This window comes from Oncorhynchus mykiss, chromosome 5 (genome assembly GCF_013265735.2).
Source record: "Oncorhynchus mykiss isolate Arlee chromosome 5, USDA_OmykA_1.1, whole genome shotgun sequence".
Taxonomy (NCBI): Eukaryota; Metazoa; Chordata; class Actinopteri; order Salmoniformes; family Salmonidae; genus Oncorhynchus; species Oncorhynchus mykiss.
The window spans coordinates 42,025,039-42,043,573 of record NC_048569.1 but is presented as its reverse complement, the minus strand read 5'-3'; the positions used below and the strand labels follow the sequence as shown (position 1 = coordinate 42,043,573).

General features: G+C 41.5%; 3 protein-coding genes across 6 annotated transcripts in view; 1 reads left to right on the top strand and 2 right to left on the bottom strand.

Moving 5' to 3' along the window:
• Positions 1-1,127, bottom strand: part of LOC110522946 (A disintegrin and metalloproteinase with thrombospondin motifs 6) — a 145,915-nt gene extending 144,788 nt beyond the window's left edge. For both annotated transcript variants that reach the window (XM_036977579.1, XM_036977580.1), the window contains exon 1: positions 728-1,127. The gene's annotated coding sequence lies outside the window, so the exon portion shown is untranslated. The remainder of the gene's footprint in view (positions 1-727) is intronic.
• A 6,830-nt stretch (positions 1,128-7,957) lies between these two features.
• Positions 7,958-9,655, top strand: plac8.2 (placenta associated 8, tandem duplicate 2). The gene is made up of 5 exons (XM_021602962.1): positions 7,958-8,056; positions 8,386-8,480; positions 8,672-8,796; positions 8,955-9,065; positions 9,488-9,655. Exons 2-4 carry the CDS (start codon positions 8,393-8,395, stop codon positions 9,057-9,059), a joined length of 318 nt encoding a protein of 105 aa, XP_021458637.1. The 5' UTR covers positions 7,958-8,056; positions 8,386-8,392; the 3' UTR covers positions 9,060-9,065; positions 9,488-9,655.
• A 1,903-nt stretch (positions 9,656-11,558) lies between these two features.
• Positions 11,559-18,281, bottom strand: cops4 (COP9 constitutive photomorphogenic homolog subunit 4 (Arabidopsis)). Of its 3 annotated transcripts, none has more exons than XM_021602960.2 (10): positions 18,107-18,281; positions 16,259-16,338; positions 15,960-16,111; positions 15,672-15,775; positions 15,239-15,543; positions 14,859-15,029; positions 14,639-14,754; positions 14,084-14,128; positions 12,603-12,687; positions 11,559-12,326 (listed from the first exon to the last, which is right to left on the bottom strand). In XM_021602960.2, the coding sequence occupies exons 1-10, from the start codon at positions 18,178-18,180 to the stop codon at positions 12,193-12,195; spliced, it is 1,266 nt and encodes a 421-aa protein (XP_021458635.1). In that variant the 5' UTR covers positions 18,181-18,281; the 3' UTR covers positions 11,559-12,192. The 3 variants fall into 3 exon arrangements, with proteins under 3 accessions (XP_021458635.1, XP_036833473.1, XP_021458636.1); XM_036977578.1 differs by lacking the exon at positions 18,107-18,281 and adding an exon at positions 17,882-17,900; XM_021602961.2 differs by lacking the exon at positions 14,084-14,128.
• Positions 18,282-18,535: the final 254 nt, after the last annotated feature.

Genomic DNA, 18,535 nt, shown 5'->3' with positions numbered 1-18,535 from the left:
GCCCGAATACATCAGACAACACCGACCGAACGAAATAAAATAAAAAACTGCTCCTTTCAAGTTAATCTAGGAGGATATGTAATTCAACTACAACTGGAATATCATACCAACAGTTCAACACTGTTCCTGTGTTAGGGATTACCAAAAAAAAGTATGAAAACGCCGGGAATAATTATTGTTAGCTTTTGTAGAAGTGACAGACACTATCTCGCTCAAGTCATATGGGTTTGTTTGACGCCTTAACACACAGGCAGAGACGGACCGTTCTTGCAGATGTGGATCTGTTTCAGTGAGTTATAAATTCTAACAGTGCAGATAAAGTAGGCTATGCCAAGTGCTTAGACATCAAACCAGTTTTAAGAGACACGTGATTTTTCAATAAACGCTGGAAGAAATAGTGGATCCAACTTTAACCAACATTTACTCACCAAACACTCCACTGTATGTGTAAGGAATGCCAAGTGCCTATAGGGTTGTACTTTCTCCACGTTTCAACTAGTTCTAATTTAGTTAAAATCACAAAAATAGGTTTTCCAGAAGATGTACGCTACAATGTGAAAGATAAATCATTGCATTTTCTGTTGTAAAAAAAAAGAAAAAAAGATGGTTAGCCTACATATTTGAAAGAAAAGGGATCTGCGGCGGCTCCGTTAAAAGTGCATGAGAGACACATAGCATTCTCTAGTTGTGTCTATGGAGTGCTGATAGACTACAAGCAGATAGTTACCGTCCTCATCTTCATTGTCAGCGGCAAAGCCCAACTGTGTAGAGTAGAGTAACGTTATGAAATTCCGTAGTAGCCAGATGACTTCTCTCCTCTGTCCATCACTTTTCGGTTTATGCCATTTTCTATATCCCCATGAGAGAGAAAACAGAGGAACATAAATGTCTTAGCAGAAAAGTCTATCCCCAAGAATAACTTTTAAACTATCTCCAAAATAAGGAGACCTAATTCATAGCCCAACTGTCCTCTTTAAAATAGACTTGGTGTGTTTGCTGAGTTGTTATTATTTTGGATAACGCAGGTAGTATGCTGCACAATAATAACAAATAGTCTACATCTAGGACAGTGTATGCAACACAGCTAAATTGAGTTGAGGTAGCACCCTTTAATACAGTATACCCGGTCTGGAACCATAGCCAAGTTCTGAGCTGCTTCAAATTGGCAGCTTTTTCAGGCTGGGAGGTTCAGCTGACGTCATTGCAGATGTGCGTATTCTAACATCAGCTGTGCGCATGTTCCGATCTAATATCACGTGCGGGGGGGGGGGGGGGGGGGGGGGGGGGGGTACAAATAGGTTTCAGGAACTTCTTTTTTCCAGAACCTATAAGCACAAAGTGTAGCATAATTTACTGTTTTTGCCAACTATCACAGTAGAAAAAAGTTTGGCATACTTAAAAGTGTTTATTGCAACGAAGTTATACACAGGTGTAGAAAAACATTATTTTTCTGAGACCTAACTAACATATAGTAGTGAAATTGGTTAACTTTAATAGCCTGCCCAAGACCTTGGCCTCTTATGGTATACCAGCTATAGTGTACAATATGTAAAACTCTACAGGTCTAATTTTTGACAAAGCTAACAATATCCTATATGTATTCTTGTTATGGAAAAATAGATATGGTTTAAATAAAATTATATTGTCTACCAATAAAACAATTATATGCCTAGTGATGTTGCTGAAATGCAACAGTGACTGAGTTGGCCTAGGGAAAAATTAGATGAGTCAAATAGCAAAGCAATTTTGCAGAATGTAGTGTGTAACCTACTTAAGAAGGAGAATCACTCTGACGATGAACACAGAACTTTTTGAAGAATTGTTGCGCCTTCTTGTGTTCAAAAACAATATAGCAACTTTTACAATTTATTTTTTATTTCACCTTTATTTAACCAGGTAGGCTAGTTGAGAACAAGTTCTCATTTACAACTGCGACCTGGCCAAGATAAAGCATAGCAGTGTGAACAGACAACAACACAGTTACACATGGAGTAAACAATAAACAAGTCAATAACACAGTAGAAAAAAAAGAGTCTATATACATTGTGTGCAAAAGGCATGAGGAGGTAGGCGAATAATTACAATTTAGCAGATTAACACTGGTCAGATAGCAGATGTTTAAAGTTGTTGAGGGAGCTAAAAGTCTCCAACTTCAAAGATTTTTGCAATTCGTTCCAGTCACAGGCAGCAGAGAACTGGAAGGTAAGGCGGCCAAATGAGGTGTTGGCTTTAGGGATGATCAGTGAGATACACCTGCTGGAACGCGTGCTACGGGTGGGTGTTGCCATCGTGACCAGTGAACTGAGATAAGGCGGAGCTTTACCTAGCATGGACTTGTAGATGACCTGGAGCCAGTGGGTCTGGCGACGAATATGTAGCGAGGGCCAGCCGACTAGAGCATACAGGTCGCAGTGGTGGGTGGTATAAGGTGCTTTAGTAACAAAACGGATGGCACTGTGATAAACTGCATCCAGTTTGCTGAGGAGAGTATTGGAAGCTATTTTGTAGATGACCACGCCGAAGTCGAGGATCGGTAGGATAGTAGAGGTGGATCAGGGAATCGCCTGCAGCAAGAGCAAGATCATTGATATTTACAGAGAAAATAGTCGGCCCGAGAATTGAACCCTGTGGCATCCCCATAGAGACTGCCAGAGGACCGGACAACATGCCCTCCAATTTTACACATTGAACTCTGTCTACAAAGTAGTTGGTGAACCAGGCGAGGCAGTCATTAGAAAAACCGAGGCCACTGAGTCTGCCGATAAGAATATGGTGATTGACAGAGTCGAAAGCCTTGGCCAGGTCGATGAAGACGGCTGCACAGTACTGTCTTTTATCGATGGCGGTTATGATATCGTTTAGTACCTTGAGCGTGGCTGAGGTGCACCCGTTACCGGCTCGGAAACCAGATTGCACAGCGGAGAAGGTACGGTGGGATTCGAGATGGTCAGTGATCTGTTTGTTGACTTGGCTTTCGATAGGCAGGACAGGATGGATATAGGTCTGTAACAGTTTGGGTCCAGGGTGTCTCCCCCTTTGAAGAGGGAGATGACCGCGGCAGCTTTCCAGTCCTTGGGGATCTCAGACGATATGAAAGAGAGGTTGAACAGGCTGGTAATAAATTGAAATAAAATCATTAATAAACCTGTTTGAAAAACTAAAATAGACTGAAACTATTATATTTGACTCCAAAACAAACTAAAATAAAATTAACCATGACTGATGTTCAGTTTTAGTTTTGGTTGGGGAAAAATCTAATGGGGTTTTCATTTTTTTTCTAATTGGGTTTTCAAGCTTCTGAATCTGGCATGTCACATTGAGAATGGACGTGTTTGAGAGCATCAAAACGACTGCAGGCGACTGCTGACTGACTGATCTACAAGTCACCTTGCGTCATAAATAACAACTCATTCGAATTTGAAGATCAGTCAGTCAGTCGAAATTTACCCATGAAACATTGCGGTTTTGATCATCTTGAACATAACCATTGACGTTATCATTTAAATGTAAACTCAACAAAATAATGTTTCTACAAGCAGCACCCACAGAGATACATAAAGGTATCATCTTCACATGCAGTGCATTGGGAAAGTATTCAGAACCCTTCCCCTTTTGGAAATGTTGTTATGTCACAGCCTTATTCTAAAATGTATTCAATTGTTTTTTTTACTCTTCAATCTACACGCAATACCCCCATAACAACAAAGCAAAAACAGGATTTTAGACATTTTTGCAAAGGTATATAAAAAAAATACTGAAATATCACATACAGTGGGGCAAAAAAGTATATAGTCAGCCACCAATTGTGCAAGTTCTCCCACTTAAAAAGATGAGAGAGGCCTGTATTTTCATCATAGGTACACTTCAACTATGACAGATAAAATGAGAAAAAAAATCCAGAAAATCACATTGTAGGATTTTTAATGAATTTATTTGCAAATTATAGTGGAACATAAGTATTTGGACAATAACAAAGGTTTCTCAATACTTTCTCAAAACACCGTGTACCTGGCCACCTTGGTTAGAGCGCACTGCGCCCGGCCCGCCACAGGAGTCGCTGGTGCGCGATGAGACAAGGACACCCCTACCGACCAAGCCCTCCCTAAAACGGACGACGCTAGGCCAATTGAGCACGATTGGGACCTGTTGTATCGGAGGATGAGGCCTAGGGCCATTCTCCCCAGACATGTCTGGGAACTTGCAGGTGCTTTGGTGGAAGAGTGGGGAAACATCTCACTGCAAGATCTGGCAAATCTGGTGCAGTCCATGAGGAGGAGATGCACTGCAGTACCTAATGTAGCTGGTGGTCACACACTATACTGATTGTTACTTTTGATTTTGACCCCCCCTTTGTTCAGGGACACATTATTCCATTTATGTTAGTCACATGTCTGTGGAACTTGTTTAGTGTATGTCTCAGTTGTTGAATCTTGTTATGTTCATACAAATATTTACACATGTTAAGTTTGCTGAAAATAAACACAGTTGACAGTGAGAGGACATTTATTTTTTTGCTGAGTTTGTATATATACACGCATTTGCTCCAATTTCAAAAAAATCTGTTATCACTTTGTCATTGTGGGCTATTGTGTGTAGATTGATGAGGAAAATGTGATTTAATACATTTTAGAATAAGGCTGTGATGTAACAAAATGTGGAAAAGGGGAAGGGGTCTGAATACTTTCCCGAATGCACAGTATATTTATTAATTCCATGATTGTACTTTTAGATGTGTTTATTTTTGTGAATTGTTAGACGCACTGCACTGCTAGAGCCTGGAACACAAGCATTTCGCTACACCCGCAATAACATCTGCTAAATATGTGTATGTGACCAATAATTTTTTATTTTCCTTTCTTTTATTTCAAAAGAAAATCTTAAAACTAATAGAAATATAAAAACACAAAACCATAAAGTCTTTAGTAAACATATGACATGTCATTTTTTTGGTTGTACTGCCTTGAGCAAGGCACTGTAAAACAACACATTTCACTGCCCCTAGCTGGTGTATGTGACAATCAAACATCAGATTTTACTGTATGTTGACCTTTGAATCACCATTGTTGACACAAGAGGATGGTAGCATAGCATACACCTGTAAAACCCCTTTCAAGCAAAATGTGTGCAAACAGAATCCCTTCCTCCTCCTCTTTTGCTCCCTCTCTCTAACACACACACCTGTAATGAGAGTGTGTGTATATATATATATATATATATATATATATATGTTATTCTTTTTTTTTAAATTACTATGCTCATGGTAGATATGTTACCATGGTAAGTTGGTTTAACCCCCGGGTTGGGGAGTCATGTAGTTCAACTAGTAACTTACCTCCATTTTCAAGTAGTGGTAGTTGAACTCAATTCAAAGCTTGGTAGCGTTTTCAATAGTTAATTCCTTTTTTTTTGCCGTGCAGAGGTGTAGCTAACTACTGGAACTACATACTACTTTTTTGCTAAAGGAAAATAAAATGTGGGTGAAGTAGGCAATCATTTTCCTAAACGGCATCAGACCTGCCTAATTCTCACTTTTGTGTTTAATTGGCTAAATAACACATTCCGTTAACAATTGACCCCGGAATGATCTGTCGTGCATTTTGTAGTCTGTGACATTTCAGATTTAGATATGAGGCTTTTTCATGAAGTAGTTTGGATGTAGTGAACTACTTGTTCAAAGTAACTTTACTTAAGTAAAATGATATAAATTTTTTTAAGGGTAGCTTTAGTGTACCTTAAGTAGAAGTTAAGTCATTTCTTGGTAAACTATGTTTTAAGAGGACCTTCCCCAACACCATTTAACCTTACCAATACTACCAGATCCAAATGTTTATCACAGACACCATCACATGGGGTGCAGTAGCTGTTCATGGAAAACTTTGAACCTTGGCGTTAACAGCTCATAATTGTGACTGAAAGATGAATACAGGGATCCATTATTATTGTATAATTATTATCAGTTTGTAAGATAAGCCCCCTTTACTTTTTAGGCCTTAAACTGGTGCTTGACCTCATGCCTATATAGGCGCTATACATGTGCCACACATACAGTGCCTTGCGAAAGTATTCGGCCCCCTTGAACTTTGCAACCTTTTGCCACATTTCAGGCTTCAAACATAAAGATATAAAACTGTATTTTTTTGTGAAGAATCAACAACAAGTGGGACACAATCAGGAAGTGGAACGACATTTATTGGATATTTCAAACTTTTTTAACAAATCAAAAACTGAAAAATTGGGCGTGCAAAATTATTCAGCCCCCTTAAGTTAATACTTTGTAGCACCACCTTTTGCTGCGATTACAGCTGTAAGTCGCTTGGGGTATGTCTCTATCAGTTTTGCACATCGAGAGACTGACATTTTTTCCCATTCCTCCTTGCAAAACAGCTCGAGCTCAGTGAGGTTGGATGGAAAGCATTTGTGAACACCAGTTTTCAGTTCTTTCCACAGATTCTCGATTGGATTATGGTCTGGACTTTGACTTGGCCATTCTAACACCTGGATATGTTTATTTTTGAACCATTCCATTGTAGATTTTGCTTTATGTTTTGGATCATTGTCTTGTTGGAAGACAAATCTCCGTCCCAGTCTCAGGTCTTTTGCAGACTCCATCAGGTTTTCTTCCAGAATGGTCCTGTATTTGGCTCCATCCATCTTCCCATCAATTTGAACCATCTTCCCTGTCCCTGCTGAAGAAAAGCAGGCCCAAACCATGATGCTGCCACCACCATGTTTGACAGTGGGGATGGTGTGTTCAGCTGTGTTGCTTTTACGCCAAACATAACGTTTTGCATTGTTGCCAAAAAGTTCAATTTTGGTTTCATCTGACCAGAGCACCTTCTTCCACATGTTTGGTGTGTCTCCCAGGTGGCTTGTGGCAAACTTTAACCAACACTTTTTATGGATATCTTTAAGAAATGGCTTTCTTCTTGCCACTCTTCCATAAAGGCCAGATTTGTGCAATATACGACTGATTGTTGTCCTATGGACAGAGTCTCCCACCTCAGCTGTAGATCTCTGTAGTTCATCCAGAGTGATCATGGGCCTCTTGGCTGCATCTCTGATCAGTCTTCTCCTTGTATGAGCTGAAAGTTTAGAGGGACAGCCAGGTCTTGGTAGATTTGCAGTGGTCTGATACTCCTTCCATTTCAATATTATCGCTTGCACAGTGCTCCTTGGGATGTTTAAAGCTTGGGAAATCTTTTTGTATCCAAATCCGGCTTTAAACTTCTTCACAACAGTATCTCGGACCTGCCTGGTGTGTTCCTTGTTCTTCATGATGCTCTCTGCGCTTTTAACGGACCTCTGAGACTATCACAGTGCAGGTGCATTTATACGGAGACTTGATTACACACAGGTGGATTGTATTTATCATCATTAGTCATTTAGGTCAACATTGGATCATTCAGAGATCCTCACTGAACTTCTGGAGAGAGTTTGCTGCACTGAAAGTAAAGGGGCTGAATAATTTTGCACGCCCAATTTTTCAGTTTTTGATTTGTTAAAAAAGTTTGAAATATCCAATAAATGTCGTTCCACTTCTTGATTGTGTCCCACTTGTTGTTGATTCTTCACAAAAACATACAGTTTTATATCTTTATGTTTGAAGCCTGAAATGTGGCAAAAGGTCGCAAAGTTCAAGGGGGCCGAATACTTTCGCAAGGCACTGTATGTCTCAAATTGAATTTAGTTATGAGGTATAGAGCCATGGAATTAATGTACAAGAGATTTTCATCTTCATATTCACAAAGTCATTGTGGTTCACCTCCCTTATGGACAAGCCAACATAATAAAATCATTTTAATAATGTTTTTTAAACATGAAAAACTGAATGTTCATTTCCTTGTTTGTGCATCTTCGTGTAATAAAGTTTTCTATTGGTAGTTAGTCCCTACTCTTAGTGGCTGTAAAGTATATGGCCATGTCAATCACCTGTCCTGAAACTGTATATATTATGTTCCTTCCCAGTACCTTCCCTCAGTTCTCCACCTGCCGCCACCGAGGATTCTCGCCTCTTCTTCTGAACAGTACTGTCATTCAGCTCAACTACATCATACCGGTGAGATTTATTTCACAATAAGTTATCACATGGCTGGAAATCCTGTTTGTAGGTGAAGTAATAACTATAGAAACTGTTTTGACAAGGATTTTTCACGAGTCAGGTTTTATCATGTTTTCATGACAAATATGCATGAATTCTCCATGGGAGAATTCTCCATACATTTTGCTTAGGCTCCTGGTAGCTTCTCTTGCATGGTGCAGAGAACTGAGAACACGGTAATAGTACCACAATGTAGGAACCATTTAGGAACAATAAGGAACAGAACAGCTAAGAGCCGTTGTTTAGGTCGTACTTAACGATGACCTGTGCCATGTTATCTTCCATAGAGAGACCATGGCTGCCATAACTCGACAACCAGGGAGCTACCATCCATCAGACTTCCAGACGGGCCTCTGCGACGTCTTCAGTGACTGTGGGACATGTAAGAGGACAGAAATTCCTATTTAAGTAAGAGCGGCTGTATATCTTTTGTGCGTCCAGGATTTTTTCTTCATTTCATCCATGACTGAGCTAGCAGAATGGACTTAAAAAAAACATTTGCTTTCTCCTTCTCTCCTGGACTGAGAGTTAGAAACAGTATAATGTACTTCTACCGTACTTTCTCCCTCTCAGGTTGTTATGGTTGGTGGTGCTTCCCTTGTCTGAGCTGTTCTATCGCCAGTGATATGGATGAGTGTTGTCTGTGTGGGCCAACCATGGCCATGCGCGCCATGTACCGTACCAGATACAACATTAAGGCGAGTTCCTTTCATATACTGCAGCAATATAGTTATACCAGGCTCTATAACTGTTCCTCAGTCACATGAAACATTCTAACCAGAGGGACAGGCTCAGATGTCTGAGGCTCTCCTTGCTTCTCTGCTGCACTAACTGTCTTGTTCGGTTTGGTGTCCAGGGCTCCTTGTTTGGGGACTTCTGTTCCATCTTGTGGTGTAGGGTCTGCTCTACCTGTCAGCTGAAGAGAGACATAGATCTGAGGAAGGAGCAGGGGATCTTCTGAGCTCAGGTACAAGCACGATTCTGTCCATGTTTCACAGCACAGCTACTTATTTTCCGATAGAAACAATCTCACCCACCCACCCACCCACCCACCCACACACCTGAGTGCATCTTTTAAACCTTTGTGCTACAGCCAAATAGCTTATTACAAGGTCCCTTGCACACATCAGCGGGTACTGAAAGAGCTGCTCAAATAAGAGACTGGTGTAAATGATGCCGTGCCTCGAATTGATGGGAGTGCTGTCGAAACTGTAGTGAAGCCATAATGCTCATTGGACCTACTGGCCCCTTCAACCTTATGTAAGCGTAACACATTGAGTCATTTGTGTTCTTTGTGGCATGTTCATCCTCATACAGTAGAACAGGTGAAGCGTTTTAAAAGACAAGATGTACTAGCGTTTACTGGTATTCATGTCTCTTTTCCTCTAGATGGCGCCAGATGCCTGAAGAAAAAGATTTGAGCTCCACTTCCAGTCTTCTGAATTCGTTTTTGCATTTGAGACAAGAAACAGAAAGCAATAAATGTCCGGTATTCTTTTTACCAAACATAATTTGTCAATATAAATGCTATTAAAACGCTCCAATGCTACAATAGTAGGACATGTATTGTGGCTTGATTATTCCCAAATTCCTAGAAATTGCACATCAGTCAAATATATATATTCTCTCTTATTTTTTTTTAATGTTTCTCCCCCTTTACTGCTGGTATGGACCACTTCTATGTTACATTATAATGAATAAAATAAAAAATGATTGTACACAAAACAAGTAAAAGATCATCTGAGCAGCGATATAACTCAAGTCAGTTAATAATTTCTCAGACACACCTCAGGGTGAAGCACTGTACACATGTACAGGTTAAACTGGTCATTAAACTTTAGACCTACGAGTTACCCATATTTTGCAATAGAGATAAAGGCAGTGACAAACCACAAGTCCATTGGAGATTATGGCAGGTAGATTAATCATGTAATTGTCAAACGGAGCCCTGCCATACAGGAAGTGTTCCCCTCTGTTCCCCTCTGTTGTGTGTGATATGCTAATTTATGATACCTGATAAATACACAACCGCTTGGATATCTGTGGTGATACTGTTTGAGATTTTGTGTGTCACTGTCAATAGAGCAGAAGGGGGACTTTGGACAGACATGAGGTCAGGTCATTGATGAACTGGTTTCCCAAACACTGATAAGAGTATATAGACATTTATTACCAAGAGAATCACTCACCATTACCAGGAGAAATACTCACCATTACCAGGAGAATCACTCACCATTACCAGGAGAAATACTCACCATTACCAGGAGAATCACTCACCATTACCAGGAGAATCACTCACCATTACCAGGAGAATCACTCACCATTACCAGGAGAATCACTCACCATTACCAGGAGAATCACTCACCATTACCAGGAGAAATACTCACCATTACCAGGCAAATCACTCACCATTACCAGGAGAATCACTCACCATTACCAGGAGAATCACTCACCATTACCAGGAGAATCACTCACCATTACCAGGAGAATCACTCACCATTACCAGGAGAATCACTCACCATAACCAGGAGAAATACTCACCATTACCAGGAGAAATACTCACCATTACCAGGAGAATCACTCACCATTACCAGGAGAAATACTCACCATTACCAGGCGAATCACTCACCATTACCAGGAGAATTACTCACCATAGCTGACTACTGCAGTTGTCAATATGCATGGTAAAACCTACTTTTCTCCTTCTTCTCATCTCACCCTGCCTCTCAAGTAAGCATAGCTCTTTACCATTGAAATGTAAATGGTTGTATGTATTGTAAATGTTGTGTCACTTTATAACGTCAATGTTTTGTCCATCAGATGGGGGGGGGGACTCTAAGAAGGTAATGTATCCAATTCTAGTTATTTTGATACGAAGAGTTGAATCAACTACTTTTTCTTATGCAACTAAACATATTGGCCAATTTAAACAAATTAAAACTCTGGGAGGAAAGACTCACAACATGCAACTCCTCATCATGTGCTACAACTACCAGCTGCCTGGCTGTCCCTTGTAGGTTCCAGCATATTGGACAGAGCTGTGTGTGGATCCAACGGAGTCACTTACGCCAATGAGTTGTTATACAGGGAAACAGGCTGTTTGGATCTGGATTATAGGGGGACTGTGTATAGAAAATGCATGGCTAAATCTGGTTATGTAAAGCATTGTTATTGATTACTACTGCAATTTATCATCCATAAACTATTTGAGTTTCTGTATCACGCTGTAGTCTAATCAAACTGGCACAATGTCATTCTTACTGACGGGGTGTAAGTAAATTGTGATTCAAACGTTCTCTTTCAGAGAAACCAGGGGGAAGACACTAAGTGTCAAACGTGGACCTTGCTGAAGAAGTCTGAATTTGCAACTTCAACCGGATAAAACATAGCAGGAACACAAATTGTGATGAAAAAGAGCAGATTATGCAGAATATATATATATAATTTTTTAAACACAAACTTCTTTTTCAACTTTTATTCATCTCTTTGTTGATGTTGCACTCCAGGTCTGACAAAATGTCTCCAAACAGAATGTAACAAGATCCTCGCACAAGAGCACACAGCAACAAATAAAGAGTGTCAGTAGGAATTGCCCGTGTGTCTTTCACATTTCAACCTGAATAACAAACACCTTCACTGTGGGACACCAGTGTCTGAATCAAAGTATACACGAGATGGCAACAACTGGTAACTTGATGAGCCAATGGATTCAAGCATCCATTAATTAGTCCTAGAAAGATGAATGGTAACCTCCAAGCATAATCAACAGTAGAGAAACATGCTGGAGAACCACCAGATTGGAACTTGTCTCCAGGGAGAGAGAGCGAGAGAGAGAGACGGGACACTCGGCGAAGCTCTATCAGCCCATGCCAAAAAAACATCTGGATCTGGCTTCAACTGAACAATTTGGAGTTTGCAGTCCACAGTAGAGTACGGCGATGCACGATCTTGCATACCTTTGCCCAGCCAACCAGCCAAAACCTCTAGGGGAAACAATTGGGGGCTTTGTCCAAAATGGCACCCTCCATAGGGAATAGGGAGATGGGGTGCCCCGGTGTGGGTGATGTGTTCCATGCCAGGGGGTGTCAGTCAGTCTACTGGGTCATCTGAGCCTCTATGGCCTGGGCTGTCCACTCAGGAGCAGCCGCAGTGATCTTCTCCAGCAGGTTGTTCACCTGGAAACACAGAGACTGGATCTGCTTGTCCCAGGTGGGCAGGGGCTCCCGTGCTGAAAGACAGAGCAAGAGAGGGGGAGGGAAAGAGCGAGAGAGTTAAGTATCTTATTTAAAAAAGGAATAATGCTGAGAAAAAAATTCTGACACTGAAAAAGACAAAGTCCTTCCAAAAAAGCAAGCCTAGGATTATAGTCGCTCCAGATAGGAGCCACGGGAACCAGGTCCTAACCTAGAGAGGGAGGCATCTCATCCTCCTAGAGCCGACTGGGCAGCGGGCATAGCCGGAGACTTCTTTCAATAGAGGAGTCTGGGCACAGCTAACTACTCACTCTCAAAGTGGACGATTCCATCGATCTGGTCGATGAAGCCGTTCATGCGTCCCTCAGTGATCATCTGGGAGGCGATCTTCTCAGCCTGGGGGACAGGGACAGAGAGGGACAGCTCACTGGCATCTCCATGCACACTCACACTACACTACTGCACAGGAACACGGCAACAACGAGTTAATACAAAGGCCCTGGGCCAGAAACACACCCTAGCCCCTTGCCTCTAGCCTTGGTGGACTGCTAGCCATATTGCTTAGCGTACAATCCTCTCAGATCCCCATGAAGTGGCTAGGGGGTAGGGGTTGTTTTTGGACTGGGCCAGTGAAAGATGATCAAATTCATTCCAGGCCAATAGGAGTATGAAGTGGTGTTAGTCTGTGTACATAACTACTGTAATACTTAACCACAACACAGCCAATGGGTATGGCAGCTGTAACGGTATGCATTACCTACAAATTACAATGTATTTCGGTCTCACCCAGCCCAATGGAGAAATGTAGTGTAGTGTCTCACTCCCGTTATAATTCACTAACTCCATCCCACTGTTCTATTTAATATCTACACTGTAAGTCCACTGTAGCAAGACATGCAGTTCATGTTCTTTCAATGATACACACACACACACACAGTAAATCTCACAGATTTACTCCTTTTATGAATGTGGTAGCCTAGTCCATTTACACGTAAACCAATGAGTAGTTCACACAACTCTACAATCCTTTCAATTCAGCAGTTGAAAAAGGGGGAGAATGGGGACAGAAACAGTTTTAGCAACACATACTGTAGGATATAAGATATGCCTGTAATGGACGACTGGGTAACAACAAGAACCCAAATATCCAACAGAGAGGGGAACTCAGATTGCACTGTTCCATGTAGATAGAATAGAAATACTTAGTTCAGGCAAGCTCAGACCTTTCTAATGCCTGGATCATTAAAACCTAAACAAACCATCTCCACTGCTTTCCTGTCATTCCAACATAGGTCATTTATTTGTACAGTACAACATCTTTCTTTTCATTCTTTAATAACCTTCATTTACTACTTACCACAGAGACAATACATGACAGATGTCTTAGGTGGCCCTAAATCAACTTGATCCTTAATCAAGACTACATTCTCACACGGCTATGAGTACTGCGTCCCCAATCCCACTACCTGAAGAAGCCTACCTGGCAAAATACGACACAATACGAGTCTTTAGAATGACAAAAACAGCTTTTACGTTCACAAAAACAGAGATGAATAAACAGAGACCACCGGTATCATGAGGGGAGTGCACATTCAGTTCTGATTCTTTCACGTCTTCAAGCGAGACATTTTGAGAAAGACAAGAAAGAAAGAAAGAAAGAAAGAAAGAATGAAAGACGAGAGAGAGACAGAGAGAGACAGAGCCAAACAAGGCTTTTATTTCAATTAATTTTAGTTCTGTATTTTGGGTTTCACACCTCATTCATTAGTAAAGTAGTGATTATGTTCCCTACCAGATTGCATCTGTAACCAGGGACCTCACCATCGGGACAATCGTCCTGCACAACAACATATATATTCAAAATGCAAGCCTTCTACGTAATGCTGCTTCTTTTAAAACTGACACTTCAACGTTCATATTACAATACCTCAAAATATTATTGCATTTATAGTTTGGGATAAATACTGTATGTCTGTGTTAGGGTGTTTTGAAGAAAATACAGAAAATAATTGGGGTTATTTCCCCCCCACTTCAACCTGTCATACTAAAAGGTTCTGGTTATGCCCTCAAAACGCTACTTTAATCATAAATCACATTCCCAATTCTTTCACTGAAAAGTAATTGTTTTCCATCAGATACTAAATGTCTTGAGGAATAAGATTCCTACACAAACTGTCATCCTTGATCACATATTAAAGAACAGTTTAAAAATGGGCCTGATTTTCACCATTTACAAATATAGTAAGTAACAGAACACATTACAAAAACCCTATACATATCCCCCCACCCCCCACCCAAAAGCAACACTTACACCTGTTGGGGTCTTGTATGTTGAAATTCATCTTACCTTAGCGGGAGGGATCTCCAAAAGCGCTCCTAGCTCTTCAAACGTGATGTTGTTGTAAAGTTTGCTAGCAGACAGCAGGTTGTGTTCAATAACAGCTCTGTCCAATATGCTGGAGCCTACAAACAGAAACCCACAGTCATGCAGCTGAGCATATTTTCTCATTACACAAATCGGTAGAATAACTTAAGGGCCGCGGAGAGAGGGCGAGGCAGAGACTGACCGTCTGCCATGGTGGCCTTCTGGTGTGGCATGAGCATGGCCGCAAACTCCTGCAGCTGGCTCCCCCTGATGATCCGGTCCAGGTACATCTTCTCTAGGATGCCGTAGGCCGCCAGCTGCTGACAGCGCTCGTCTTTAAACAGGGTGGCTAACATACGGGAGCGCTGCTGGCCTGGAGAGAGAGGAGAGAGAGAGAGAGAGAGGAGAGAAGTAACAAGTTACTACTTGCCGCCCCAATAAAAGGCCAAGGCAAAATCCGGAGTCCCAAAAAACAAAAACAACGACGTAGCAATGGCACAGTCAGAACTGCTTTAACGGCACGCCGTCTTATCACGCTGCGACTGACAACACACCAAACCGTGCAAAAACAGTGGCAGGTACCCGCTGATGCCAGGATGGTGCAGTGGAGAGCGTGCTTCAGGGCCTCCAGACGCTCGGTCTCGTGGACGATGGACTTGTAGGAGAGCTCGTTGTACCGCTGCGCCGCCTCGATAAACTTCCTCCTGTAGTCCAGCACTCTGGCGTAGCACACTTTGTAGTGGACCTGTAGCTGTTCGTTGGTGGACTCGTTCTGGAGCAGAGAGGCCCTGTTGATGTAGGCCTCGGCCTGGACAGGGTCGTCATCCTCCAGGTACAGACGGGCGATCTTCAGGTACGTGTCCAACTTATAGTCTACGTTGTACTGCCTGGACAAGAGGGCAAGAAGGTTGGTTACTTGAATCATACATGTTAGTGCTGAGCTAGAACAAAATTGGACACTCCCGGCGGGGTCCCCCAGCAATATATCTGGAAACACTGGACTAAAGTGACTTACTTCTGTCCTGTTTCCAGAGGAATGCCCACTAGAACCTGAGCAGCGTTTCTCCAGTCCTCCTCCTTCTCATAGATGGTGGCTAAGTGCTGTCTGATGGAGGCCACCTGGGGGTAGACATGGGATTTAGACATAGGGTAGACATTTGTATTATTTCTTTCCAACCAGTGTCTAGCCTAGATCTGGGACACCAGGTGTGTGCACTGTGCACTCTGTGAGCAATCAAGTGCCAGACAAAAGAGAAAACCAGCAGAAACACAGGCCCAATGAGTAAAGTATTACAGTACTCACCTGTTCTTCAAAAGAGATGACCCTGGGCTGTATCTTCTCTAGTGTGAAGTGGTAGACTGCCTTGGCTGTGCTGTCAGGAAGACTGGGGATGTTTGTGCAGAAGTCTGTCAGCAGCTGTCTAGAGATCACTAAGCTGACGTTCTCATTGACCACTGCAGGGCAGGAGAGCATTACAGTTAGAAAGGGTATACAGTCATGTGATTTATGAGCTATGGTTGTACAAAGGAAAAGGGGGAATGTATGTAGCACCGGTGTGCAGCAGGATGTATTCTATCCTTCACTTTGTGCAGGATACTCACTTGCTTCGACGAATGCTTTTAACGATTCCAATTGTTCTGCATCTGTGAATTGGATGGCCTTCTCCAGAATCTGTCGATATCTACAATCGATAAAAGGGTGGGATTAGATAGCGATCTTAAGTTATAAATGATATTCATGACTTGAGAATTGAACATTATTTTCACAAATGCACTTCCAGAAATGACAAAACGGAAATGGAATAGCAAGCCTATAATCACCAAATAAGAAACAATACACACATTGAAATAACAAGCAAAATACAGTTAAGTGGGTTAACAATTGTTACATGATTTGGTCTGTACTCGCCATGGCGCCCCAGTAGCAGCCTAAGCAGAGAGCTCCTGTAAATATATATATATTTAATCAAGTTTATATTGAATCATGATTAAGTGTTTTTAATTGCGTTATTTTAAAATCAGCTGTTATGTTTTTGATAACATGGAGTTTTATTGCGTATTTATGGTGGTTTTGACACACAAATCTGCAGGTGGGCTAACTCTTCTTGGCCTGGCTACTTAGCTGGCTGGCTAATTGTTTTTGTTCGAATTATGCATCTGGACACTGTACCAGCTTTTTAAGTTTAACCTGGCTGCTGGTTCCTGATCTTTTGAAAACATAAAGAAAAGACTCACCTGAAGATTGAAAGGAATGGGAGGTGCAGTAAAGGAATGCCATTCTGAGGCTGAGGGCTTGTAATGAGGATGACTGGCTAGTGCTCTTATTTATTTTTTATTTTAATTGTATTTATTTCACCTTTATTTAACCAGGTAGGCAAGTTGAGAACAAGTTCTCATTTACAATTGCGACCTGGAATTGTGTGTGGTGAGATTTATGGTGCCCAGAGCTGCTGAGGGCCTCTGAGGCATCACCCCAAGCGGGTGCCATGTGTACATTATGAAGGAGAAGTCCAGTAGCTACATGACTCATAGACCCACCAGTTGTTTAAAACCCTGCCGTTGGCATCTGACTCTTGTCTGACTGGAGAAAGGCATGCTCTTTTTAGCTTTGTAAATCACTGCAGAGCAATGCAAGCTATTTTGCCTTGGAACGGCCGTCCAAAGAAGGATCGTGACTAGGCTGGTTCCCAGAGTAGCCCTCTACATGATCCTCACCAGACTCTTTCTCACCCATCTCCCTGAACACCTTCCTCTGATCAAGCCATGAACTGTCCCTCTCCATCTTTGGAGGATGCATGCTCTCAAAGATTTGGACTCTATTGGTTGACCTAACTATACTGTTACATAGCTAGACTACTCATGACCTATTACTTGTGTGTTTTATGCTTTTCTAGAGATTTGAGATTGTTATGAAAAGCGCTATAGAAATGTAATAAATTATTATTAAAGGCTAGCTAGCTGAAGTGTATTTACTGTCTGTAGCTAGCTGATCGACTAGCAGTGCACACTGTTGAGAACAAGACCTTTGGCAAGACTTTTAACCACCGATACTGTCTCGCTAGCTACAAACCGGTAAAAGGTATACAACAGAGACGGAAGAGAAAGCGAGACATCCCAACCCCTCGTTGTTTCTTGTACATATAGCATAGTCAGCTACAGACCAGACCCAGCTGCCAATGCATTGGTGCCTATGGAAGAACCACAGTTAAACAGACCGGAACTTACCATTTTTTAAATGGTAAACGGCCTGAGTGGGACATCTTAATTTATCCACCATCTTTGGGTATAGCTGTACCGGTTGCTACAGTTTTATGCTAATTTGAGAACTAGCATAGCATCGGCGGCCTGCTCATTGACGCTTTATAATTCACTCTAAACGTGACACTCGGGTTGAAAGTAATGTATATCTCCATTCACATATATTTTCAATTTTTTTTGCTCAATACATACTTTCCAGCGAGATCTTTGTGGGATCCGCTTGAATTCATAAGCTGTGCAAGCTCCTGTCTCACTCCGGCCGCCATTTCTCCGACGAAGTGTCAACAAGGAGAATTCTCAGCTGACAAGAGTGTATGTCCACTTTACCGGCAGGAAGGTCCTTCAAGACTGGCAACCGACCTGTACATCTCTCGTTTTGGTTTCTAATCTGGTATTAGTTTGCTTTTTAGACTTTACTGATAATATGATACATTGTTTTATCTGTATGGAACAGTTACAATTCTAACAAAAGTTCTATTAGCTTTAGATAATTTTTCACGCCTGTTTTCCAAATAAATATTTTTGATATTATGGTAGTGAGACCAAATGCACGTCTATACTGGAAATGGATTAACCTAAATGAAAATGATATTGTATGATCAGTCGAGTTTAATAACATAT

Coding starts and splice junctions, on each gene's coding strand:
- cops4 (XM_021602960.2), bottom strand. CDS start 18,180: ATGGCGGCCGGAGTGAGACAGGAGCTTGCACAGCTTATGAATTCAAGC. Junction 15,544..15,671: donor CCTCTGGAAACAGGACAGAA/GTAAGTCACTTT, acceptor CCTCTTGTCCAG/GCAGTACAACGTAGACTATA. Junction 12,688..14,083: donor CTGGTTACAGATGCAATCTG/GTAGGGAACATA, acceptor CCTGTCCCCCAG/GCTGAGAAGATCGCCTCCCA.
- plac8.2 (XM_021602962.1), top strand. CDS start 8,393: ATGGCTGCCATAACTCGACAACCAGGGAGCTACCATCCATCAGACTTC. Junction 8,481..8,671: donor CTTCAGTGACTGTGGGACAT/GTAAGAGGACAG, acceptor TCTCCCTCTCAG/GTTGTTATGGTTGGTGGTGC. Junction 8,797..8,954: donor GTACCAGATACAACATTAAG/GCGAGTTCCTTT, acceptor TTTGGTGTCCAG/GGCTCCTTGTTTGGGGACTT.